We start from the raw sequence: 20,493 nt of genomic DNA, 5'->3' as shown, positions 1-20,493 counted from the left end.
TGTGGTTTTGTAATTTAAAACATTGAATAAAAAGTGGATTCTTCTATTGTAGCAGAAAAAAAAACATGGATTAAAATTAAGCTTTAAATGCCATTGGATGGTCTTATAAAATAACATGGAAAAATTACTACTACAGAAATGATATTTCATATATGTTACCTTTAAAAGGAATGCCATGAATTCATCAATAAACACAACAAATTCACAGTTAAATTGGGCTAAATGGCTTTCATCCCCCTCAAATTCTTTTATTGGGCTTTTAAACTGTTGGGGTTTTAACTAAGCCTTGCTTTTATTAGTTTGGGGCTTGACTTCCCTCTAATACACCCAACATGAAGTAACAACGTGGTTTCACAGTAAATTGACCATTACATAGCATTAAAATACATTTTGACCAGATTTCACAGTTTTTTTCTTCATGTGCTTTGAAATTACTGCAAAAAAAAACAAAAAAACAATGACGACAAACCCAGTAATGACTTTAAATGTTACTCTAATTACAATCTGAGGGTTGAGCCTTTCAACATCACACAGTTGCATAAATAGGCACCACATCGTTAAACTTCAAGCATTTATCTGCTCACATTTCCTTTTGATTGGGTTTGTTTGATTTGACCATGTCACGGCTTACGTTCTGGGTAACTTTACCTCCTCGTTACTCTGTCCCTTTCTTTAGGATTTATTCTTCCTCCTCAAATGCCGGTCCTGATGGTTGATCAGCACACATGCCTTGCATTTGGACATCTTTAATCAGAGCAACCTATCCAGGGCCAGTAGAAAGTTTTTTAATTAGTGTTTCACCAAAGTTTTTCTAATTTGAAAATAACCCCTTCACAAAGATGCATCTAATCCAGAGTCTCTGATTCAGGAATGTCTAAATAAAGTCATGTGATTCTCACCAGCTACGAGACAGAACACAAACATTCCCCAACTTCTAGTTTGAAACATCAGAATAAAATAAAGCTTCGCCAAGTTAAAATTTTGATTATTTTCATACCATTTAATTGAATTCTCTAAGTTCATTCAGCTCTATAGAGGCGACAAATGACAAAGTTTGATTTCCACTGTTTCAAATCTTTGTTGTAATTCTCTGCAATAAGAGCCTGACAAATGAGGCGAGAAAAAAACAAGAACCTGAGATTCTCTCTTTCTAGCTTTTGATGATACATGATATATAAAACACTAATTCTGATGGTTAATTTATTCTGTGCTGAAATTAGTTTATATTAAGCTTTAATTTCTGAGTATTTTGTCGGTTTTTTCCTGAGTGTAAACATCAACAAGTGCAAACTTTTTTTTCCTTCTTTTCCCTAATAAATGAAAATGATTGCTTGAAAATTTGTATTTTCATATCCTGCATCCATATCTTGATCATGTTTTGTCATAAGCTTATACTCACGTTTATCTGTGTTTTAGGAGTTTACCATATTTTTCAAACCCATTTTTAGTTCAGTCTTTCAGATACATTAAGTTTTGTTTCAACAGCTCAACAACAAATTCAAATAAATATATATTCTGCATCCAGTTCACAGGTATCCGAATAGTCAAGCATGGTGATGGAGGCGTCATGATGTTGGCTGTTATCTTAGCAACACTGAAAGTTAGGGAAGTGTGAATAAAAAGTATTTCTCATTTGCTCAAAAATGCTGCTTTCATTGAAAAAAATAAGTAAAAAGGCAGAGGAGTTTGTAATTAAACTAAATGTGACTGGATTAAAGCTAAACAACAAACACAACGGCCAGAAAATTTAACACCAATTGGGAAATACACTGAAGAATCAAACAGGCAGACGGGAGGCTTATGAATCGTTCCTGTCTGTTTCCACCTTGATAGTAGAGTTAACCATCCACCCCACCACCACAGAGCTATGAAGGACATAGCATGCTAATATTATTACCATCAAATGTCCAAAGGATCAATCATTTCCTCCCGAGTGCTCCTGAAAGAGGAGCGGCTGGGTGGGGTGTTTGAACCCCGCCTGATGGGCTGTTTTGCGGGAGGCGGGGAAGTGTAGAGCATCCGGATCAGGCCGCGATGGTACAGGATGTATGTGCTTAACTGCACTGACCCAAACAAAGCAGGGAAGAAAGCCTTTAATGCCCACGATAAGCCGTTTCATTCAGCAGCGCTGCCCAGACGCACAGCTCTGTGCAGCAGAAATTACGCACGGCGCGGCTGCTCCGTGGCAGCCGTTCAGGTGATGAAATCTGTCCAATAAATGGATGGAATATTCTTTAGTGGAATTTTATTTTTATCTTTATCTCTCACTTCAAATCAGCCGATAACACAGGCTTCCTTCTGCTCTCGATAACGAGATAATTTGTCCCCTGGCTAAATGTGCGTAAAAGTATCCTGGGCAGGAAACTCTCTCGCTCGTTTCCCTCCCTCCCTCCCTCTCTCTGTGTGTGTGTGTGTGTGTGTGTGTGTGTGTGTGTGTGTGTGTGTGTGTGTGTGTAAGTGCGTGTGCATGCGTCTGTGTGTGTGAGGAATACCCAGCTGGTCCCTCAAGCCCTATAATACTAAGCACAACATGCTTTACCTTCAATGAAAGCTGAGACGGGGGGACGGTTGAGTGCTGCAGAGCTGAAACCAGGAGTGTTTTCTGCGGAGGCGCAGATCTCCCGCATCTGTTTTATCACACCATCTGTTGTGCGCTGGAGCATTTTAATTCTATTGACTGTTGCTTATATACAACATATCTAAAGCACTTAGAAAACGTGGAAGACGTGGTGATGATAAACAATTTTGGACTCCCCAGTTGATGGTTTGGCTTTTAAAAAGATAGGACACACGTCTGGCTGTGAGTTTGTCCACAGCTGTTGTTTTTTCCACTTCTCTCTTGACTTTGCCTCAGCCATGGCTCTCTACTCTCGGTTCGTGCTCGTCGTGCTTTATGGATGGAGTTATCTGTGCGCTGGATTCTGCGCGATGTTGAAAACGGACAGTTTCCCCGAGAGGTTAAAGGGGGATTTTACGCACTCGGTGGATAAAAAGTACGCCGCCAAGGATGACCGGGACGCGCATTTGCAGGATACAATGACAGAGCACATGCAGATGCTTTACGACAAGTACAACCGGGCCGGGTTTCCCTTCAGGGACGGCAACACGGTTCGCAGCTTCAAAGCGCACTGGGGTACGTATCTAGGATATTACGCACTTTGCCATGAAGCACAGAAACGATCCGCTTATTTCTTAACGTGTTAGTGTTGCCATCACAAGTTTGAAGTTGATCTGAGAACGTCCTGTTTGACACTTTACTGCGCAGTGTCCGCAGAATCTGCGTAATTTTACTATTTATTTTTGAAAATGCAGTTCGTTCAAACAAACAAACAAAAAAAAGCAAACAATGTTCTGTTCTGGGTTAAATAGTATAAATTAATCAACTTCATCCTCTTTATTTTCTTATTTATGGAGCTTGACAAAAATCCACCTGTTGATCCACTTCTTCTGATGTGATCAACCTGTTACCACTTCCTTCAGACGGAAACTTTGACTGAAATCTGACTGTTTCATGACGTTCAACGTCGTTTACTGTCACATTTTTCCCCATTATCTTGACATTTCACTTTCAGATACTGTAAATAGATCTTCCCCTCGGGTCAGGACCGGGAAGCTGCTCAGCCTGTCTGTGTCGCAGCAGAACAGGAGTTTCCACTCCAGACATGTTTTTCAGCGGCTTTAATTTCACTTTGACCTTTAAGATCATCCACTTTAAATGTACGCGCAGACTCTGGGTTATCAACTTGATGCAGGCGCTGCTGAAGGCGATCAGCTGCTATAAGATTGTAAACTACTGCCTCCTGTCGTCTGATTGCTGCATATGAAAGGGGAATTCACCTCATTCCTGTGTAACACGTTTGCGACAGATTCTCCCTCATACCATTAAAGTCAACTTGGTGAGGTGAAAAATGTGGCTCTCTTCTTGTGCAAACACAGCAAAGCTTTGTTTTAGTTCTAAAAATATTTAGGTTCCATTCAGATTCACGGTTATGTTGGTTAGGTAAAAGTAGTCAATATGTTACCAGAAGTTAATAGCAGTCAGATTTGTCTTAGTTTAGCAAAAACAGCAAAATTATCATTGGGAAACAAGCTAATGGATACTCAGAGCAGAAACAGTTCATGTGTGAATGTTCCCACCTTTTAGAACTAAACCTTCGGATGGCTTATCTGTTTATATGCAGTAGTTGTTTACTTTGTCATTATTTTCTAAACATCTACTTTATGCTTAAGTTTCACAAATGCATCCTGTCGTTAACCATCCGAATATGACAGTACAATCTTATGCAAATGTTAAGATGTCTTCACAGTTCTTCTGAAAAAAAAAGAAGGCGTAACTCATCTATACTTCAAGTAAGTCCAGATGGCCAAATGTCATCTTGAGGCACTTTTTAAGGACAAACAAGTAACAGCTCCCAGCTGGGCAGGAGGAGGATATTTTTAGGGGTTTTCCACCGTAGTGGTTTCAGTGCTAAACTAAAACAGCGGCTACAGGTGGTTCTCTGCTGGTTCTAAAAAAAAAATGTGGTGGGGTTTTCCACAGCCAGAGAACCAGCCTGAAGCCATCATTACATCACTAAGCACACCTTGCCAGTAAAAGTTTGATCCTTACTTTGTTGTATTAATTCTGCAGACAGTGACGATGCATCAAGCATCTATTTATCTGTGATCAAAGTTTAAAATCCTGTTTTAAACAATTTGAAAGTTTGACAATTACCTGTATTTTTAACTTTCAATCAGAATAAATAAAAATTGCTGAAACAGAATTATTCACTTTGTTTTCAGCAAAGTGTAACACTTTTACTACTAATTTTATTCATTTCCAACTTTTCAAATTAAAAAGATTTTTCTAGAAAATTTCTGAAACTGATCTCACAATTTCTGAGTTTTATGGTGGAAGTTAAATTCTTTTTTTCTGTCTACAATGGCCCTAATATGCTGTCGTACATATGCGGTCACCCTGCTGAAGTTATTTATCCACACTATATGTACGGTTTTACATTGTGTAACTGTTACTTCTCACTGTTTCCAGGCACAATAAACAACAAGCAGCTCCAGGTTTTTAACCTCACCTCCCTCACCCAGTCTGAGGACGTTCTGTCGGCAACTCTTCATTACTACATCGGAGACCTTCAGAACAACACCCAGCGCTGCTTCACGCCCAAACACTGCGCCCGCCATGGTCCCCGGAGACACAGCCACATCCACATGGTCATCTGGAGCTTTGCTTCCGTGGACAACAAGATGAGGAGTCTGGGACACTTTCGGATAAATGTGTCCACCCTCTACAGGGACTTCATTTCGTGGCAGTGGAGGGACATAACCCGAGTGGTCAATCAGGCCAAACATCACGACGAGTTGCTCATTGGGATTGACGTTGCCTCACAAGGTCCACAACGGTGGAAGAAGCTCCTGTCCGACCGTTCGCCCTATATCCTGGTTTATGCCAACGACTCTGCCATCTCGGAGCCTGAAAGCGTGGTAGCCACTCTCCAGAGACACCACTCACTGGGAGGAGAGGGCTCCATTTCACACAGCCTTCAAAAGCTGAGAGAGCACAACAACACTGAGCAAGAACGACAGTTGCTTTCCAGACACAAGCGGTCAGCGAACGTTCTTCTCCCTTTGCAAAACAACGAACTTCCTGGACCCGAGTATCCGTACGAGACGAAAGGATGGGACGAGACGAGTCCGTACGAGCCAATAGAAAACAAGCAGCCTCGTCGGCCACGGAAAAAGGTTCGCAAGAATCAGCGACCCAAAAATCCCCTACTGCAGTTTGATGAGCAGACCATCAAAAAGGCGCGAAAGAAGCAGTGGAACGAGCCGAGGAACTGCGCTCGAAGGTACCTCAAAGTGGACTTTGCGGACATCGGGTGGAGCGAATGGATTATATCGCCAAAGTCTTTTGATGCCTTCTATTGTTCGGGATCCTGCCAGTTCCCAATGCCAAAGGTGAGAAAACAAATATTTCACGTTTCATTTTGCAAAACAAAAAGTTGCTTCAGGCCTCCAAATATTATGTGTTCAATGCTGAAAAAAAATAAAAACACAAAACTTTGATGAGGATAATTGCAATAGGATATTTTAAGGTTCCTTATATGGAAGAAGACAGAAAAAACCCCAAAGAATTTTGACTTAAATTTTCTGAGATCAAAAGTTTTGATTCTGTGAAAAAAAAAGTCAGAATATTGTGATAAAAATCATTTTTCTCAGTGGCCTTAATTGTCTTCTTTCTGCTGAAGCTAAAACAACACTTGATATTTAAGAAACAGCACACCAAATACTTCAATTATGATCTAAATCTTCGGTCTCGGCTCGGTTGACGTGAACTCTGGTGCAGTTCTTAAGCATGCGAACGCCAAGCAGACTTGAGACCGCTCCAAAAGCAGGAAGTGGAATGTAATGCAAAGCATTCTGGATAAATACAACCAAAACAAAAGCAAGACTCTAGAGCCCTTTTGGCACTGCAGTGTCCGGCCTGGCCCAGCCCGGCTCAATTCGACCCGGTCCTATTGGTTCTATGGCTCTGATTGTTTTGCATTGAGCAGGATACGTCACGCAAATCAAATTTTTGCTAAAGCTACCCAGGTGATCTCCCCAGCGACAGCAGAGCAGTTTTCTTCTCGGGTCTCCTGTCCCGCTTTTTCTGTATGCACTCATGAGCGAGGAAGCAAAGGGGAACATTTTCCTCAGCTGTAAAGCTTTTTACTTTTCGCAATGAAAAAAAAGCTTTTACAAGCTTTTTTTTCTTTTCGTTAAATGTAAATTTAACGAAAAGAAAAAAATCTCATCTTAATGTCGTCTCTGAGCAAAACTCACGGTGAGCTGAACTATCTTAGCGGTAGGCGGGATTTCCCAGCTGGAGTGGCCACATGTGGAAATCCCCTTTTCACAGCCTAACCGACTTCTGATCGGTTCAGTTGAAGAAATGTTATTTACATTTACCATTAAAATCTTTGGCTGTAGAGGCAATTGCAATCCCAGTGTAGGGTAAGAATAGATTATGACGGGAATTTATTGATGCAGCATATTGAAATGATATCCATTGAGAAAGTCTAGAGCTCCTCTGACCCAGAGATCTGATCTTTGTCCCGCCCCCGCAGCCAATGAACCAATCAGCAGCTAACTCCAAACCAGCCCGGTTTGGCTGGCCCAATTGGCAGTTTTCAGGGTTCCAGCAAGCGGGGTGGTACCGGGCTAGAAGTGCTAATGCAAAAACCATCAGCCGGGTCAACCTGGGTCCAGCGGTGCAGTGCAAAAGGGGCTTAGATCTTGTGGTAGAAATGGCTTGGGATCCTTTACCAAAGACAAAAGAGAAATCCTATAAATCTGACGCTACTCCATTTTCGATCATATTTCATGATGAAGGAAATTGTCTTCTTCGTAGGTTTTTGTGTCAAGTCCTCCAGTGGTTCTTGGTACAGCACCACCACAGGTGAGGAGGGGAACAGCTTTTTCAAAGGGTTTGGATTGTTTTTCACAGTGCAGTGTGAAACCAAACCGCAAAAGTTGAAAATGAAACAAATGGGTCTGTTCCCCAATCTAACCGAGGCTATTGGACTATCAGGTGTGAAAACCCTAAAACAAGCAAACCTCTTCTATACGTTAAACTAAAGTGCTGTGACATCTCATGGCGTAAGCAGAGAGGACATGGTTTCATCTTTCCTTTTGCAGATATTGTTGCATTAGCTTCTTGAAGTCAGTGAAGTGGTTTACAGCAGTGTAATTGCACAATGAGTCAGATCTTCCAAATGTAAGGCTATCATTGTTGCTCCCTTCAGGTAGTGGGTAGTGAGTGGGTAAAGTATATTTAAGTAAGTAAATTGGTTGAGGAGGTTCAGGGTCAGGTTAAATGTCTCCTCCATGTTGGATGAGACCCGGGAACAGACCCAGACACGTGGGATGCTCTGCAGAGAGTTGCTAGAGAATGTCTTGTTATCTCACTGATCTTGCCCTTCTGTTTCGTCAGAAAAACCAGATGGTATTCTCTCAACATAATGTTGCACTGTTGAACAGGTGTACCTAATAAAGTGGCCACTGATTGCATTTTTACTCCAAATGCAAATCTGTGTCAACAGGTGATCCAAAAACATGCGCTGAAGAAGTCCATTACCCATTAGTGAGGTCTCATACTGTAAGAGAAGAATAAAAACCTACACAGACGCTCTCTGTGGACATTAGGTAAACAGAGTCGGCTGCGTTCAGCAATCAGTGCGTCCGTCAGTCTTTGTTAGCCGATGTTGTTAGGCTCTGCGTTGTATTAACCTTAGCAACATTAAAGTCAGAAGTGTGTCTGTCTTCCATTATGGATGATAATCCCAAACTTTACTAGCTTTAATCTTCAACTGCTGGGATAAACTGCTCACAGCCACTGGATCCTCTTCAGTTTCTACTCTACTTTGCAGAAAGATCAGAAAGCCTTTGAAGATTAGCATCAACAGTATAACGATGTAATTTAATAAAAATGGTTAGTTCAAAGTAACGTCCTAATGCACAGGGCATGTGGGAAACACAGGTCAAGTTGCAGATCAATGAAGAAAAGCTCACAGCAGGTGGCTGACCTCAGCTACATTTTTACACCTTTACCTTTAGTGGGGAAAAAAAAACAATTAGAGGACAATGTTAAAGTTTGGCTCCCGGTGACAAGATAACATCACAGGTATTCTAAACATGGCCGGAATGCTCCAGCTCCATCTATTTAATTCATTAGAGTGGAGTCACAGCCCTTTGTAGTGGGATGTAATTAGTCCCAGCAGTCAGGCCCCGGGCCCTGCAGGCAGCCGCCTCCCTCTCCTGCAGCTTTTCTGCTCAGGCAGAGGAGCCTGTGACGATCCACCTTCTTTGTCAGAAGCTACTAAATAGTTTCTATCAAAAGCTGCTTTCTTTTGTGACGTGAAGGAAGCGCGAGCCCTGAAGCTGCTAATCAGGCATGTGAACTGTCAGGCATTTAAAGACAGCTTTCAGGCGCTCAGATGGTTTGTCAAGAACAGAGTAAAAACAAAACAAGATACTTAGACACAGCAAAAAACACAAGTTCAAGCTCCCCCTGCTGGGCATTTTCCTAGTTTTTTTTTTTTTTTAAGTAGTTGAGTTTATGTAATAAAAGTAGCTAGACCACAGCTGTCACCTTGGCTTCCTGTCTGTTGGTTAAACACAATAATGTAATACTTTATTGATAAAGCCAACATGTCATTAGTTCATTTATGATAGTAGGGAAAAGAAAGAATCATAAAAAATAAAAATCCTCACTTAATGCACGGGATTTAAGAAGAAAAGGTTCCAGCAGAAGGAAGCTTTAGGGACTTGTAATCGGTGTAAAACAATTCTGGCCATGTTAGATCAAATGTATCAAGAGATATAAAACAAAATCATTAAAAAACACTCTGCCATATACATCTGTGTTTTCGCAAATTAAATGTTAAAACTAAATTTAAAAGTCTGTTCAGTTCAGAATAATCCATTTCCAGTTTGATCCGTTTAAATGTTTGAGTTTGGATTGAATGCAATGGATTGAAATTACTGAATTACTGTGGTGGGACCTAAAGATAGCTGTGATGAAACAGATGAGAACCTCAATAATCTCAATACCACAATTATATTTAGCAGAAAAAGATGAGAGTTGTTGCCGTTAGCGTTAGCACCTAAAGCTAAGGCTGCAGAATCTTAGATTTGTTTTTGTGGGTTTTTTCCCTTCAGGCTCTGAAGCCCTCGAACCACGCCACCATCCAGAGCATTGTTCGGGCTGTGGGCGTCGTACCCGGCATCCCTGAGCCGTGCTGCGTCCCAGAGAAGATGTCCTCCCTCAGCATCCTCTTCTTCGATGAGGACAAGAACGTGGTGCTGAAAGTCTACCCCAACATGACCGTCGACTCCTGCGCCTGCCGATAGTTCCGCTTCCTGTCTGCACCTCGTGCCACACAGAAACAAACACCCTGCAACCTGAAACTAAACATCCACTGAGCACAGCTTCCCGTTTGCACTGGAGGAGAGCGCCACCTGTTGTTCCAGGTGAGGAGGACACTGGTCAGCTCAGGGGAAGAAATGGATGACATTAGCACATCTCAGCGCTGACCGACTCTTTATCTGCATATTTCTCATGTGTAATCCGTTGGGTGACAGCAGGGTGGAACAAATCACACCAACAGAGACAGAAACTGAGGGGAAAAATATGAATCATTAAGGAAAGCCGACTCAGCTGGAGCTGACAGCTGTGGGCCGAAGGAAGGTGTTCTCTCGTCATTCTCTCCTTCATCGCATGAACTTCTCTTTATCCTTAAAAAGCCACCTCTGCTCACACTTGCATGGTATTTGTTACTCTGTGTATGTATTTATGTCTGTACTATCACTGTTATTCGCTATAAAAGAGGATTATGCATAATTATGGGCTTGGCTGCTATATGGGATTATATTAGGTTCCAAAGCCAGAGTTTGATGTATAGACAGTAGATTTACATGTTTGTGTTCAGATTACGGCTCCACTTAAGTTTATTTTTGTTTGTTTTTTAAGATTTTCCTTCATGCAGGAGAGTAAGCTACATTTTGTCTGTATTTTATATTAATCGGAGCTTTCAGGAGATTAAGTACTTTAGAATGAGAGAAGTCATTCTGAACTTCAGAAATTAGTTCAGATTTTTAAAAGTGGTGTTCTATTGACAGTATATGAGTAGTAAATATCTTACCTGCAATATATTCCTCTCTTAGCATCTTTACTTGGATCTAAGATTAGCATTCCGTTTAAGAGGAACATACAACTTCTGCCTTGTTAAATTACAACCAACATGTGACCTACTGTGAATGAATTATATTTTAGAAAAGATTTAAAATTTTTAATGCAAATGCAATAGTGGTGCAAAGCTTTATAAGCAGTACTTGTAATTTTGAATCTAGAGTTGTTTTAGCATTATTGCTGCCTAGCTGTTAGCCAGACAACTGCTCTCTATTTCAACAAAATGAAAATTCTGTAAGCTGCACACAAGATATTTACGACACGTACACTCTGAACAAAACCCCACTTTAAAAAATCCAATAAACCCTTTTAAGGGGAAACAGCAAATGAGGAAAAAAAACTCCTCTGGAATTAAATAACTTACCTAATTCTTACTGAGATGTTTCAAACCTTTCTTAGATCGAAAAATAAATCACAAATAATAATAATTCCTAGAGCCTAATATCAGACTCAAAATATTTATTTGCTTTCACACATTGTAATCCAACTATTTTTTGTATCCTAAACTGTACATGTTGTCCTTGCTATAATTTAGAATGTTTATTAAGAATAAGCTTTATAAAGTGCCTTAGTGGATGTTTTTTTTCTTGACAAAATTAGCATTCTGTCAATATACAGGGCTCCTCTAAACCGGTTTTGCTTTACATATCATTTGTTTTATGCTGATTGTTGTTATTAAAAAAAGAAAAAGAAAAAAACACTGCACAGGTTTTAGTTTAGTTTCCCATGAAGGAACCTGGAGCCTTTATGAGAGGTGATCACCATGATCTTGTTTTTTGTTTTTCCAGAGTGAGCGGTGACGGTAGCTGGGCAATAAATGAACATTTTTTTAAATGCCGAAAATGAAAAAATATATATATACAAAAATACTAATATTCTTTTTGATGTCACAGCAATTCACGGGAAGAATTTTAGTTAGGATCTGATGAGTTCTTTGAAAGGACTAGAACCGACTAGTGGCCACCATTGGTATTGCACCATAAATCAATAATTTGGTGAGTTAGTGTCTATCTTTTATGCACAGCTTTGATCTTTTTGCTCCTAAGCACATAGTCAGAGCCTGAAGTTTATCTTTTTATTCTACAAGTCGACTTTAGCATAAAGTGGCTGAGGAGGTTTTTTTAAATCAATAATACCAAAAAATAATTAACTTTATTCAGTCACCAAGGAGATCAGACCTAATTTTGTGGATTACATGCTAGAACTAGAAAATTCCTGAAGAAATTTAACTGGGGCCTGCCAAAGTGTGCCCGTCGGTTTGGACCCAGCGTTCTGATGCTAAGAATTAGCATCAATGCTAAAGAAAGCTGCAATGTAATCAATAGCATGTGGAGAATCACAAGAATGTTAAGTAAGCTGGACATGCAACATTCAGTATGATAAAGTAAGTGTATTAGCTAAAATGAGCAAATATGCTAATGTAAGCATAAATACTTTCAGTAGCATGTGGGGTATCATTAGAATGTTTACTGTCATTTACTTACTCCATTAAGTATACTAAACATGGCTAATAAGTCTGAAAAATAGAAAATAGCTTATTTAAGCTAAAAGGCTAATGCTAATCAACTGCCTTGCTGCGCAAGGCAGTTCCCTAACCTCGGATAAACAGATAATGCAGAATGATATCACTGCACCGCCTCCGGCGGTGCACTGTCCAGAGGGGCATTTTGAGGCTTTTATTTTGAAATTTGCAGTAAGCTTCATATTAAATGCCCACACTAATCCAATGTGTAAGAGTGCTTTGGATAAACCAGTCACATAAAGCCAAATAGAGCAATTACATGATGTAAAAATTCCCAAGGCTTTTATTTTGAAATTTTTGTTAAGCTTCATTTGAAAGGGTCAAAGTCATCCCATGTGTAACAGTCATTGGATTAAATCAGTCATATAACGCTCAAAAAAGCAATGACCTGATGTAAAAATTTTCAAGGGCTTTTATTTTGAAATTTTCAGTAAGCTTCATTTCAAAGGGCCAAACTCATCCCATGTGTAACAGTGACAGGGTTAAATTAGTTATATACAGCCCATAGCAGCAAGTTTTTCTAAAGGCCAGCTCAGTCCTCCTCTGTTTTAACTGAACTAGTAGTTCGAACTACAGTGATGCGTATTTGTAGTCCTCAGCACCTCTCCCTGCTCTGGGTTCCGTTGCATGGTAAATAATCCTCTCTGCCAGCTGTGAGTGAGACATCCAGGGGAGACAATTCTCTGTTTGAGCCAGCCAGTTTGACTAAAAAGCATTGTAAAAAACTGTTTCCCGTGCTCGGGAACCGTAATACATATTCGAAAACCGTTTGATGCATATGAGAGGGCTATTTGTCGCCTCACATAGTCCCGCCATTCATATCTCTACCTCACTCACAGTATTAACAGCGATGAGATAAAAAAAGTGTGTGCCAAGGTCTGAAATTTTTCAGAAATACATGGAAGTGAATCAGTGAGATCTGTCTGCTACCCTGGCGCATGACTTTGCTCTGAAGCACCTGGAGAGAAAACTGTAAGCGCTAGATAATTTTTGAAAACATTTGACCGGAGCAGGCACGCGTATCAATGTCATGACCAAGTTTGATACCAATCATGCAATATTTGTGAGCGTGAGGGCGAGTTAAAAAATGATTTGGGGTCAAAATGTCGCTCTGACTCTCACTCTAGCGGAGCGGCCTTCACACTCTGATTTTTCCAAAAATCAAAAACTTTGGGTCGCTTAGAAAGAAGTTGTGGACAAACCATAATACATATTGACGTGCTGTCTTCACTTTAAAAGAGATCACGGACGATCTACAAAATGAAGTTTGAATGGCGTTTCTACATAAAGTTATGATTTCGACACAGAAAATCCTCAAAAATAGGGTATTTTCAGGATTTACTGGTTGCCTCATCCCTTGACGCATTTAGACTTGCACCTGGTGAGCTCGTTAGTGATTTTGGGGTCGTTTTTTGCTTTTTACGTCGCCATGGAAACTCCAAATCCCACCATAAGTAATAGCACACCTCCCGGGATCGAGCCGCACGTTTTGATACCACTTTTGTGGGTGGGCTCGCAGCGGTACGAGCCGCATTCACGGTGACGGAAGAATAAGTTAAGAATAACTAGAAAATTCCTGAAGAAATTTAACTGGGGCCTGCCAAAGTGTGCCCGTCGGTTTGGACCCAGCGTTCTGATGCTAAGAATTAGCATCGATGCTAAAGAAAGCTGCAATGTAATCAATAGCATGTGGAGAATCACAAGAATGTTAAGTAAGCTGGACATGCAACATTCAGTATGATAAAGCAAGTGTATTAGCTAAAATGAACAAATATGCTAATGTAAGCATAAATACTTTCAGTACCATGTGGGGTATCATTAGAATGTTTACTGTCATTTACTTACTCCATTAAGTATACTAAACATGGCTAATAAGTCTGAAAAATAGAAAATAGCTTATTTAAGCTAAAAGGCTAATGCTAATGAACTGCCTTGCTGCGCAAGGCAGTTCCCTAACCTCGGATAAACAGATAATGCAGAATGATATCACTGCACCGCCTCTGGCGGTGCACTGTCCAGAGGGGCATTTTGAGGCTTTTATTTTGAAATTTGCAGTAAGCTTCATATTAAATGCCCACACTAATCCAATGTGTAAGAGTGCTTTGGATAAACCAGTCACATAAAGCCAAAAAGAGCAATTACATGATGTAAAAATTGCCAAAGCTTTTATTTTGAAATTTTTATTTAGCTTCATTTGAAAGGGTCAAAGTCATCCCATGTGTAACAGTCATTGGATTAAATCAGTCATATAACGCTCAAAAAAGCAATGACCTGATGTAAAAATTTTCAAGGGCTTTTATTTTGAAATTTTCAGTAAGCTTCATATTAAATGCCCACACTAATCCAATGTGTAAGAGTGCTTTGGATAAACCAATCACATAAAGCCAAAAAGAGCAATTACATGATGTAAAAATTCCCAAGGCTTTTATTTTGAAATTTTGTTAAGCTTCATTTGAAAGGGTCAAAGTCATCCCATGTGTAACAGTCATTGATTAAATCAGTCATATAACGCTTCAAAAAGTAAATGACCTGATGTAAAAATTTTCAAGGGCTTTTATTTTGAAATTTTCAGTAAGCTTCATAAAAGGGCCAAACTCATCCCATGTGTAACAGTGACAGGGTTAAATTAGTTATATACAGCCCATAGCAGCAAGTTTTTCTAAAGGCCAGCTCAGTCCTCCTCTGTTTTAACTGAACTAGTAGTTAGAACTACAGTGATGCGATTTGTAGTCCTCAGCAGCTCTCCTGCTCTGGGTTCCGTTGCCATGGTAAATAATCCTCTCTGCCAGCTGTGAGTGAGACATCCAGGGGAGACAATTCTCTGTTTGAGCCAGCCAGTTTGACTAAAAAGCATTGCAAAAACTGTTTCCTGCTCGGGAACCGTAATACATATTCAAAACCGCTTGAAGCATATGAGAGGGCTATTTGTCGCCTCACATAGTCCCGCCATTCATATCTCTACCTCACTCACAGTATTAACAGCGATGAGATAAAAAAGTGTGTGCCAAGGTCTGAAATTTTTCAGAAATACATGGAAGTGAATCAGTGAGATCTGTCTGCTACCCTGGCGCATGACTTTGCTCTGAAGCACCTGGAGAGAAAACTGTAAGCGCTAGATAATTTTTGAAAACATTTGACCGGAGCAGGCACGCAGCGTATCAATGTCATGACCAAGTTTGATACCAATCATGCAATATTTGTGAGCGTGAGGGCGAAGTTAAAAATGATTTGGGGTCAAAATGTCGCTCTGACTCTCACTCTAGCGGAGCGCCTTCACACTCTGATTTTTCCAAAATCAAAAACTTTGGGTCGCTTAGAAAGAAGTTGTGGACAAACCATAATACATATTGACGCTGTCTTCACTTTAAAAGAGATCACGGACGTATCTACAAAATGAAGTTTGAATGGCGTTTCTACATGAAGTTATGACACAGAAAATCCTCAAAATAGGGTATTTTAAGATTTAGAGGTTGCTTCGTCCCCTTGACGACAAGATTTCACCTGGTGAGCTCGTTAGTGATTTTGGGGTCGTTTTTTTAATTTTAAGTAGCCAAGGTAACTCCAAAAACCACCAGAAGTAATATCACACCACCCCGGATCGGGCCGCACGTTTTGATACCACTTTTGTGGGTGGGCTCGCAGCGGTGCGAGCCGCATTCCGGGTGACGGAAGAATAATAAATAATAATACTTAAAGAGACATTCTATTGGGTGTAGAACAATAGGTTCCTGCCCATGCAATGCATGGAGGCAGTGACTGACTTGCTTCGCAAGTCAGTCACTGCTCTCCTTATGCATTGCTATGGGCAGGCCCCAATAATAACTAGAAAATTCCTGAAGAAATTTAACTGGGGCCTGCCAAAGTGTGCCCGTCAGTTTGGACCCAGCGTTCTGATGCTAAAAATTTCCATCAATGCTAAAGAAAGCTGCAATGTAATCAATAGAATCAATAGAATCACCAGAAAGTTAATTAAACTGGACATGCACCATTCAGTATGATAAATTATGTGTATAAGCTAAAATGAGCAAAAATGCTAATGTTAGCGTGAATGCTCTCAGTAGCATGTGGGATATTATTTGAATGTTCCCTGTAAGTTACTTAATTCCTTCAGAATACTAAACATGGCAGATAAGTAAGAAAAATAGGTAATAGCTTATTTAAGCTAAAAGGCTAATGCTAATGAACTGCCTTGCTACGCAAGGCAGCTCCCTAACCTGAGAGAACCAGATAATGCAGAATGATATCATTGCACCGCCTATGGCGGTGCACTATTCAGAGGGGCATATTGAGGCTTTTATTCTGAAATTTGCAGTAAGCTTCATATTAAATGCCCACACTAATCCAATGTGTAAGAGTGCTTTGGATAAACCAGTCACATAAAGCCAAAAAGAGCAATTACATGATGTAAAAATTCCCAAGGCTTTTATTTTGAAATTTGTGTTAAGCTTCATTTGAAAGGGTCAAAGTCATCCCATGTGTAACAGTCATTGGATTAAATCAGTCATATAACGCTCAAAAAAGCAATGACCTGATGTAAAAATTTTCAAGGGCTTTTATTTTGAAATTTTCAGTAAGCTTCATTTCAAAGGGCCAAACTCATCCCATGTGTAACAGTGACAGGGTTAAATGAGTTATATACAGCCCATAGCAGCAAGTTGTTCTAAAGGCCAGCTCAGTCCTCCTCTGTTTTAACTGAACTACTAGTAGAACTACAGTGATGCGATTTGTAGTCCTCAGCAACTCTCCCTGCTCTGGGTTCCGTTGCCATGGTAAATAATCCTCCCTGCCAGCTGTGAGTGAGACATCCAGGGGGAGACAATTCTCTGTTTGAGCCAGCCAGTTTGACTAAAAAAAGCATTGCAAAAAACTGTTTCCCGTTCGGGAACCGTAATACATATTCGAAAACCGTTTGAAGCATATGAGAGGGCTATTTGTCGTCTCACATAGTCCCGCCATTCATATCTCTACCTCACTCACAGTATTAACAGCAATGATATAAAAAAGTTGTGTGCCAAGGTCTAAAATTTTTCAGAAATACATGGAAGTGAATCAGTGAGATCTTTCTGCTACCCTGGCGCATGATTTTGCTCTGAAGCACCTGGAGAGAAAACCGTAAGCGCTTAGATAATTTTTGAAAACATTTGACCGGAGCAGGCACGCGATCAATGTCATGACCAAGTTTGATACCAATCATGCAATATTTGTGAGCGTGAGGGCGAGTTAAAAATGATTTGGGGTCAAAATGTCACTCTGACTCTCACTCTAGCGGAGCGCCTTCACACTCTGATTTTTCCAAAATCAAAAACTTTGGGTCGCTTAGAAAGAAGTTGTGGACAAACCATAATACATATTGACGTTGTCTTCACTTTAAAAGAGATCACGGACGTATCTACAAAATGAAGTTTGAATGGCTTTACATAAGTTATGATTTACAGAAAATCCTCAAAATAGGGTATTTTCAGATTTAGAGGTTGCTTCGTCCCCTTGATTTAGATTTCACCTGGTGAGCTCGTTAGTGATTTTGGGGTCGTTTTTTGCTTTTACATCGCCATGGTAACTCCAAATCCCACCAAAAATAATAGCACACCTCCCGGGATCGAGCCGCACGTTTTGATACCACTTTTGTGGGTGGGCTCGCAGCGGTACGAGCCGCATTCCGGGTGACGGAAGAATAATAAATAATAATACTTAAAGAGACATTCTATTGGGTGTAGAACAATAGGTGCCTGCCATGCAATGCATGGAGGCAGTGACTGACTTGCTTCGCAAGTCAGTCACTGCTCTCCTTATGCATTGCTATGGGCAGGCCCCAATAAAGAGACATTCTATTGGGTGTAGAACAATAGGTGCCTGCCATGCAATGCATGGAGGCAGTGACTGACTTGCTTCGCAAGTCAGTCACTGCTCTCCTTATGCATTGCTATGGGCAGGCCCCAATAATTCAGTAAAGATTTGACATTAATTATTCAGGGGTTTGTTGTTTAATCAAGTTTACAGTTCATATTAATAACGTGAAAAAAACAAATATTTATTCAGCACAGACAGCCTTAAACACAACAGAAAACTTCTTTATTTTTTACATTCTTGTACATTTTTTTGTATATATCTCACTGTTTAAGGCCTTCCAGTCTTGAAAGGGTGAATTTCCTCTTCTTTGACTTAATTTGGAGCAACTCGGTCATTCAGATAGCCGACCTTGCTTGATGATGTGCAACAAGCAGCTGAGGGTATTTATGTGGTACAAATTGGTTAGCCTGCAAAGGGTGACTGTAGGGCTTGTTTTCATTGCAATGATCACCAGCGGAGTTTATTTTTGAAATTAATATTTCACTATTTTGATATTAAGAGACGTGTATTTTGCAGATTGTCTAACTTTTTGTAATTTGTACCGACACATTTTCAAAGTGTTCCTACTTAGTCTGCAGAAGCAATCAGGTGCATGCTACAGAGTGAGGCTGAAGAGGTTTTTATGCAGCTCTGACAGTCTGGAGTGCACTTAGTAAACAAATAAAGAAAAACAGGGCAGCATTTAATCTGTTTTTAAGAGCTTGCTCATCCTTACTGCTCAAAGTATCTTGTAAATGTTAGATAAAAAAATAAATGCTTGTACAATAAGCTTCATAAAATATATTTGTATATGGAAAAGACTTTACCATGCATATATTTATTTACTGGATGTTGCATATCTTGTAATGGTGTGGCCTGGAGAAGGAGAACTGAAGCTGGGGAGCACTGATGGACGTTCTAGTCACTGATGGACATATATGTCACTACTGATATGAAACAAAGTGTGAAGAACTTTTCAAAAGGTCTCCCTACAAAAAGCTCCCACCCTTCTTCCAAAGCATTCAAAGAAATGAATAAAATTATGCAAGTTTCACATCTGTCCATGTTTTTTTTTTGTTTTTTTTTTTGTCAACATCAAGTTTTAATTTTACTCAACAATGCAGTGTTAAAAAAAGTTTCCATCTTAAAAAGTTGACTTTTACATTTTACATAAAGGAAAGTAAACATGGTGCTTTGTCCAGTCAGTAGTGGCTCAGATCTCAGTGGTTTGACACTGAAAGTATAACATTAATGAACATGCAGACCTGAAACAAGAACCCATGAACAGCTCAGATGGCCTGGTTGGGTCATAAAATTCATCAAAACAAACTCTTATCCTCAGATCTCTACACATGAGGACCCTACAGCCTCACTGGGGTATAATTGTTTATCGGAATTAAAATTTAATAATTTCAAAATAAAAAAAAATGAAGCTTTGAAATGATGGATGTTTAAAAATGTAAAAACTGATTGGATTCATTTTGATAGGTGAAGGTCATATTTTATTCAAAGACATAATCACATGCTTGGGATTACAGATTGACGAATGAATGTGTAAATATCCTTCAGGATATATTTATGGCTTTAGTGATATCTAGGTGTTATTGATACTTTTTAGAGACTCGGTAAAGTCTCTAAAAGGTTGCTGGATGATCAAATTTACATCCATCCATGATAGTAAACGTGAGCTTGCCTTTCAATTTCCCCAAGCGAGTGGCGATATTACCCGACTTGTCCACCCATGACAAACACAGTAAAATAAGTTCAATAATATTAAAATAAAAATTATTGCTTACTTGTTGAGAGTAGGGTAATGTTTTAGAGAACCGTGACGATTTCCAAAAGGCCGAAAAAAACATGAAGTAAACGACGCACCTTTTATTTGTTCCGCCAACTTTTTTTCTGGGCATTTTGTTTTTACTGAAGAGCTGGCTGACTCCCCCTAGTGGACTGGAGTGCAAAATAACTCCAGTGATGCAGCTTTTCATAATTGTTGTTTTTGCTCTTTATAGCGTTATCCCTTTTGCCTCTATTTTCTGACTGCAGCATTTTTTTTTTTGTTTAATTGTTGATTATAGGTCTTTGCTTCAATTTTCTGACCGCCAGATATTTTTTTTATTTGTATTGTTTTTTTGTTGCATTTGTTTTAGTTTGCATCATTCATGTGTTTGCAAAGCTTTGCTGCTTGCTGTGCATTTGCACCCGTCGGCCACCGTAGTTTTAGAATAACGTGAGATGGAGAGCGATGAGCCTCTGTGACCCCCGTCCAAAAGAAGATGAAAACCAAAGCAACTAAAATAAAACGAGGGGGCCATCAACATTTTATTGAACATTGTCTGTTTTAAGACTTTGTGTTTTGACACCTTGAAGAAGAATCAACAGAACTAAAACAGGCCACTGTGGTGGTAAATGTGCTGCA

At 39.8% G+C, this 20,493-nt stretch overlaps 1 protein-coding gene across 1 annotated transcript; it reads left to right on the top strand.

Moving 5' to 3' along the window:
• The first annotated feature begins 2,541 nt into the window (after positions 1 to 2,541).
• bmp3 (bone morphogenetic protein 3) lies at positions 2,542 to 11,370 on the top strand. Its single transcript, XM_044112409.1, has 3 exons — positions 2,542 to 3,133; positions 5,030 to 5,952; positions 9,697 to 11,370. The coding sequence occupies exons 1-3, from the start codon at positions 2,857 to 2,859 to the stop codon at positions 9,886 to 9,888; spliced, it is 1,392 nt and encodes a 463-aa protein (XP_043968344.1). The 5' UTR covers positions 2,542 to 2,856; the 3' UTR covers positions 9,889 to 11,370.
• The last annotated feature ends 9,123 nt before the right edge of the window (positions 11,371 to 20,493 follow it).

The sequence above is a fragment of the Gambusia affinis genome, linkage group LG03, assembly GCF_019740435.1.
Source record: "Gambusia affinis linkage group LG03, SWU_Gaff_1.0, whole genome shotgun sequence".
NCBI lineage: Eukaryota > Metazoa > Chordata > Actinopteri > Cyprinodontiformes > Poeciliidae > Gambusia > Gambusia affinis.
The sequence above is the reverse complement of the archived record's forward strand: the minus strand, read 5'-3'. Positions and strand labels throughout refer to the sequence as shown.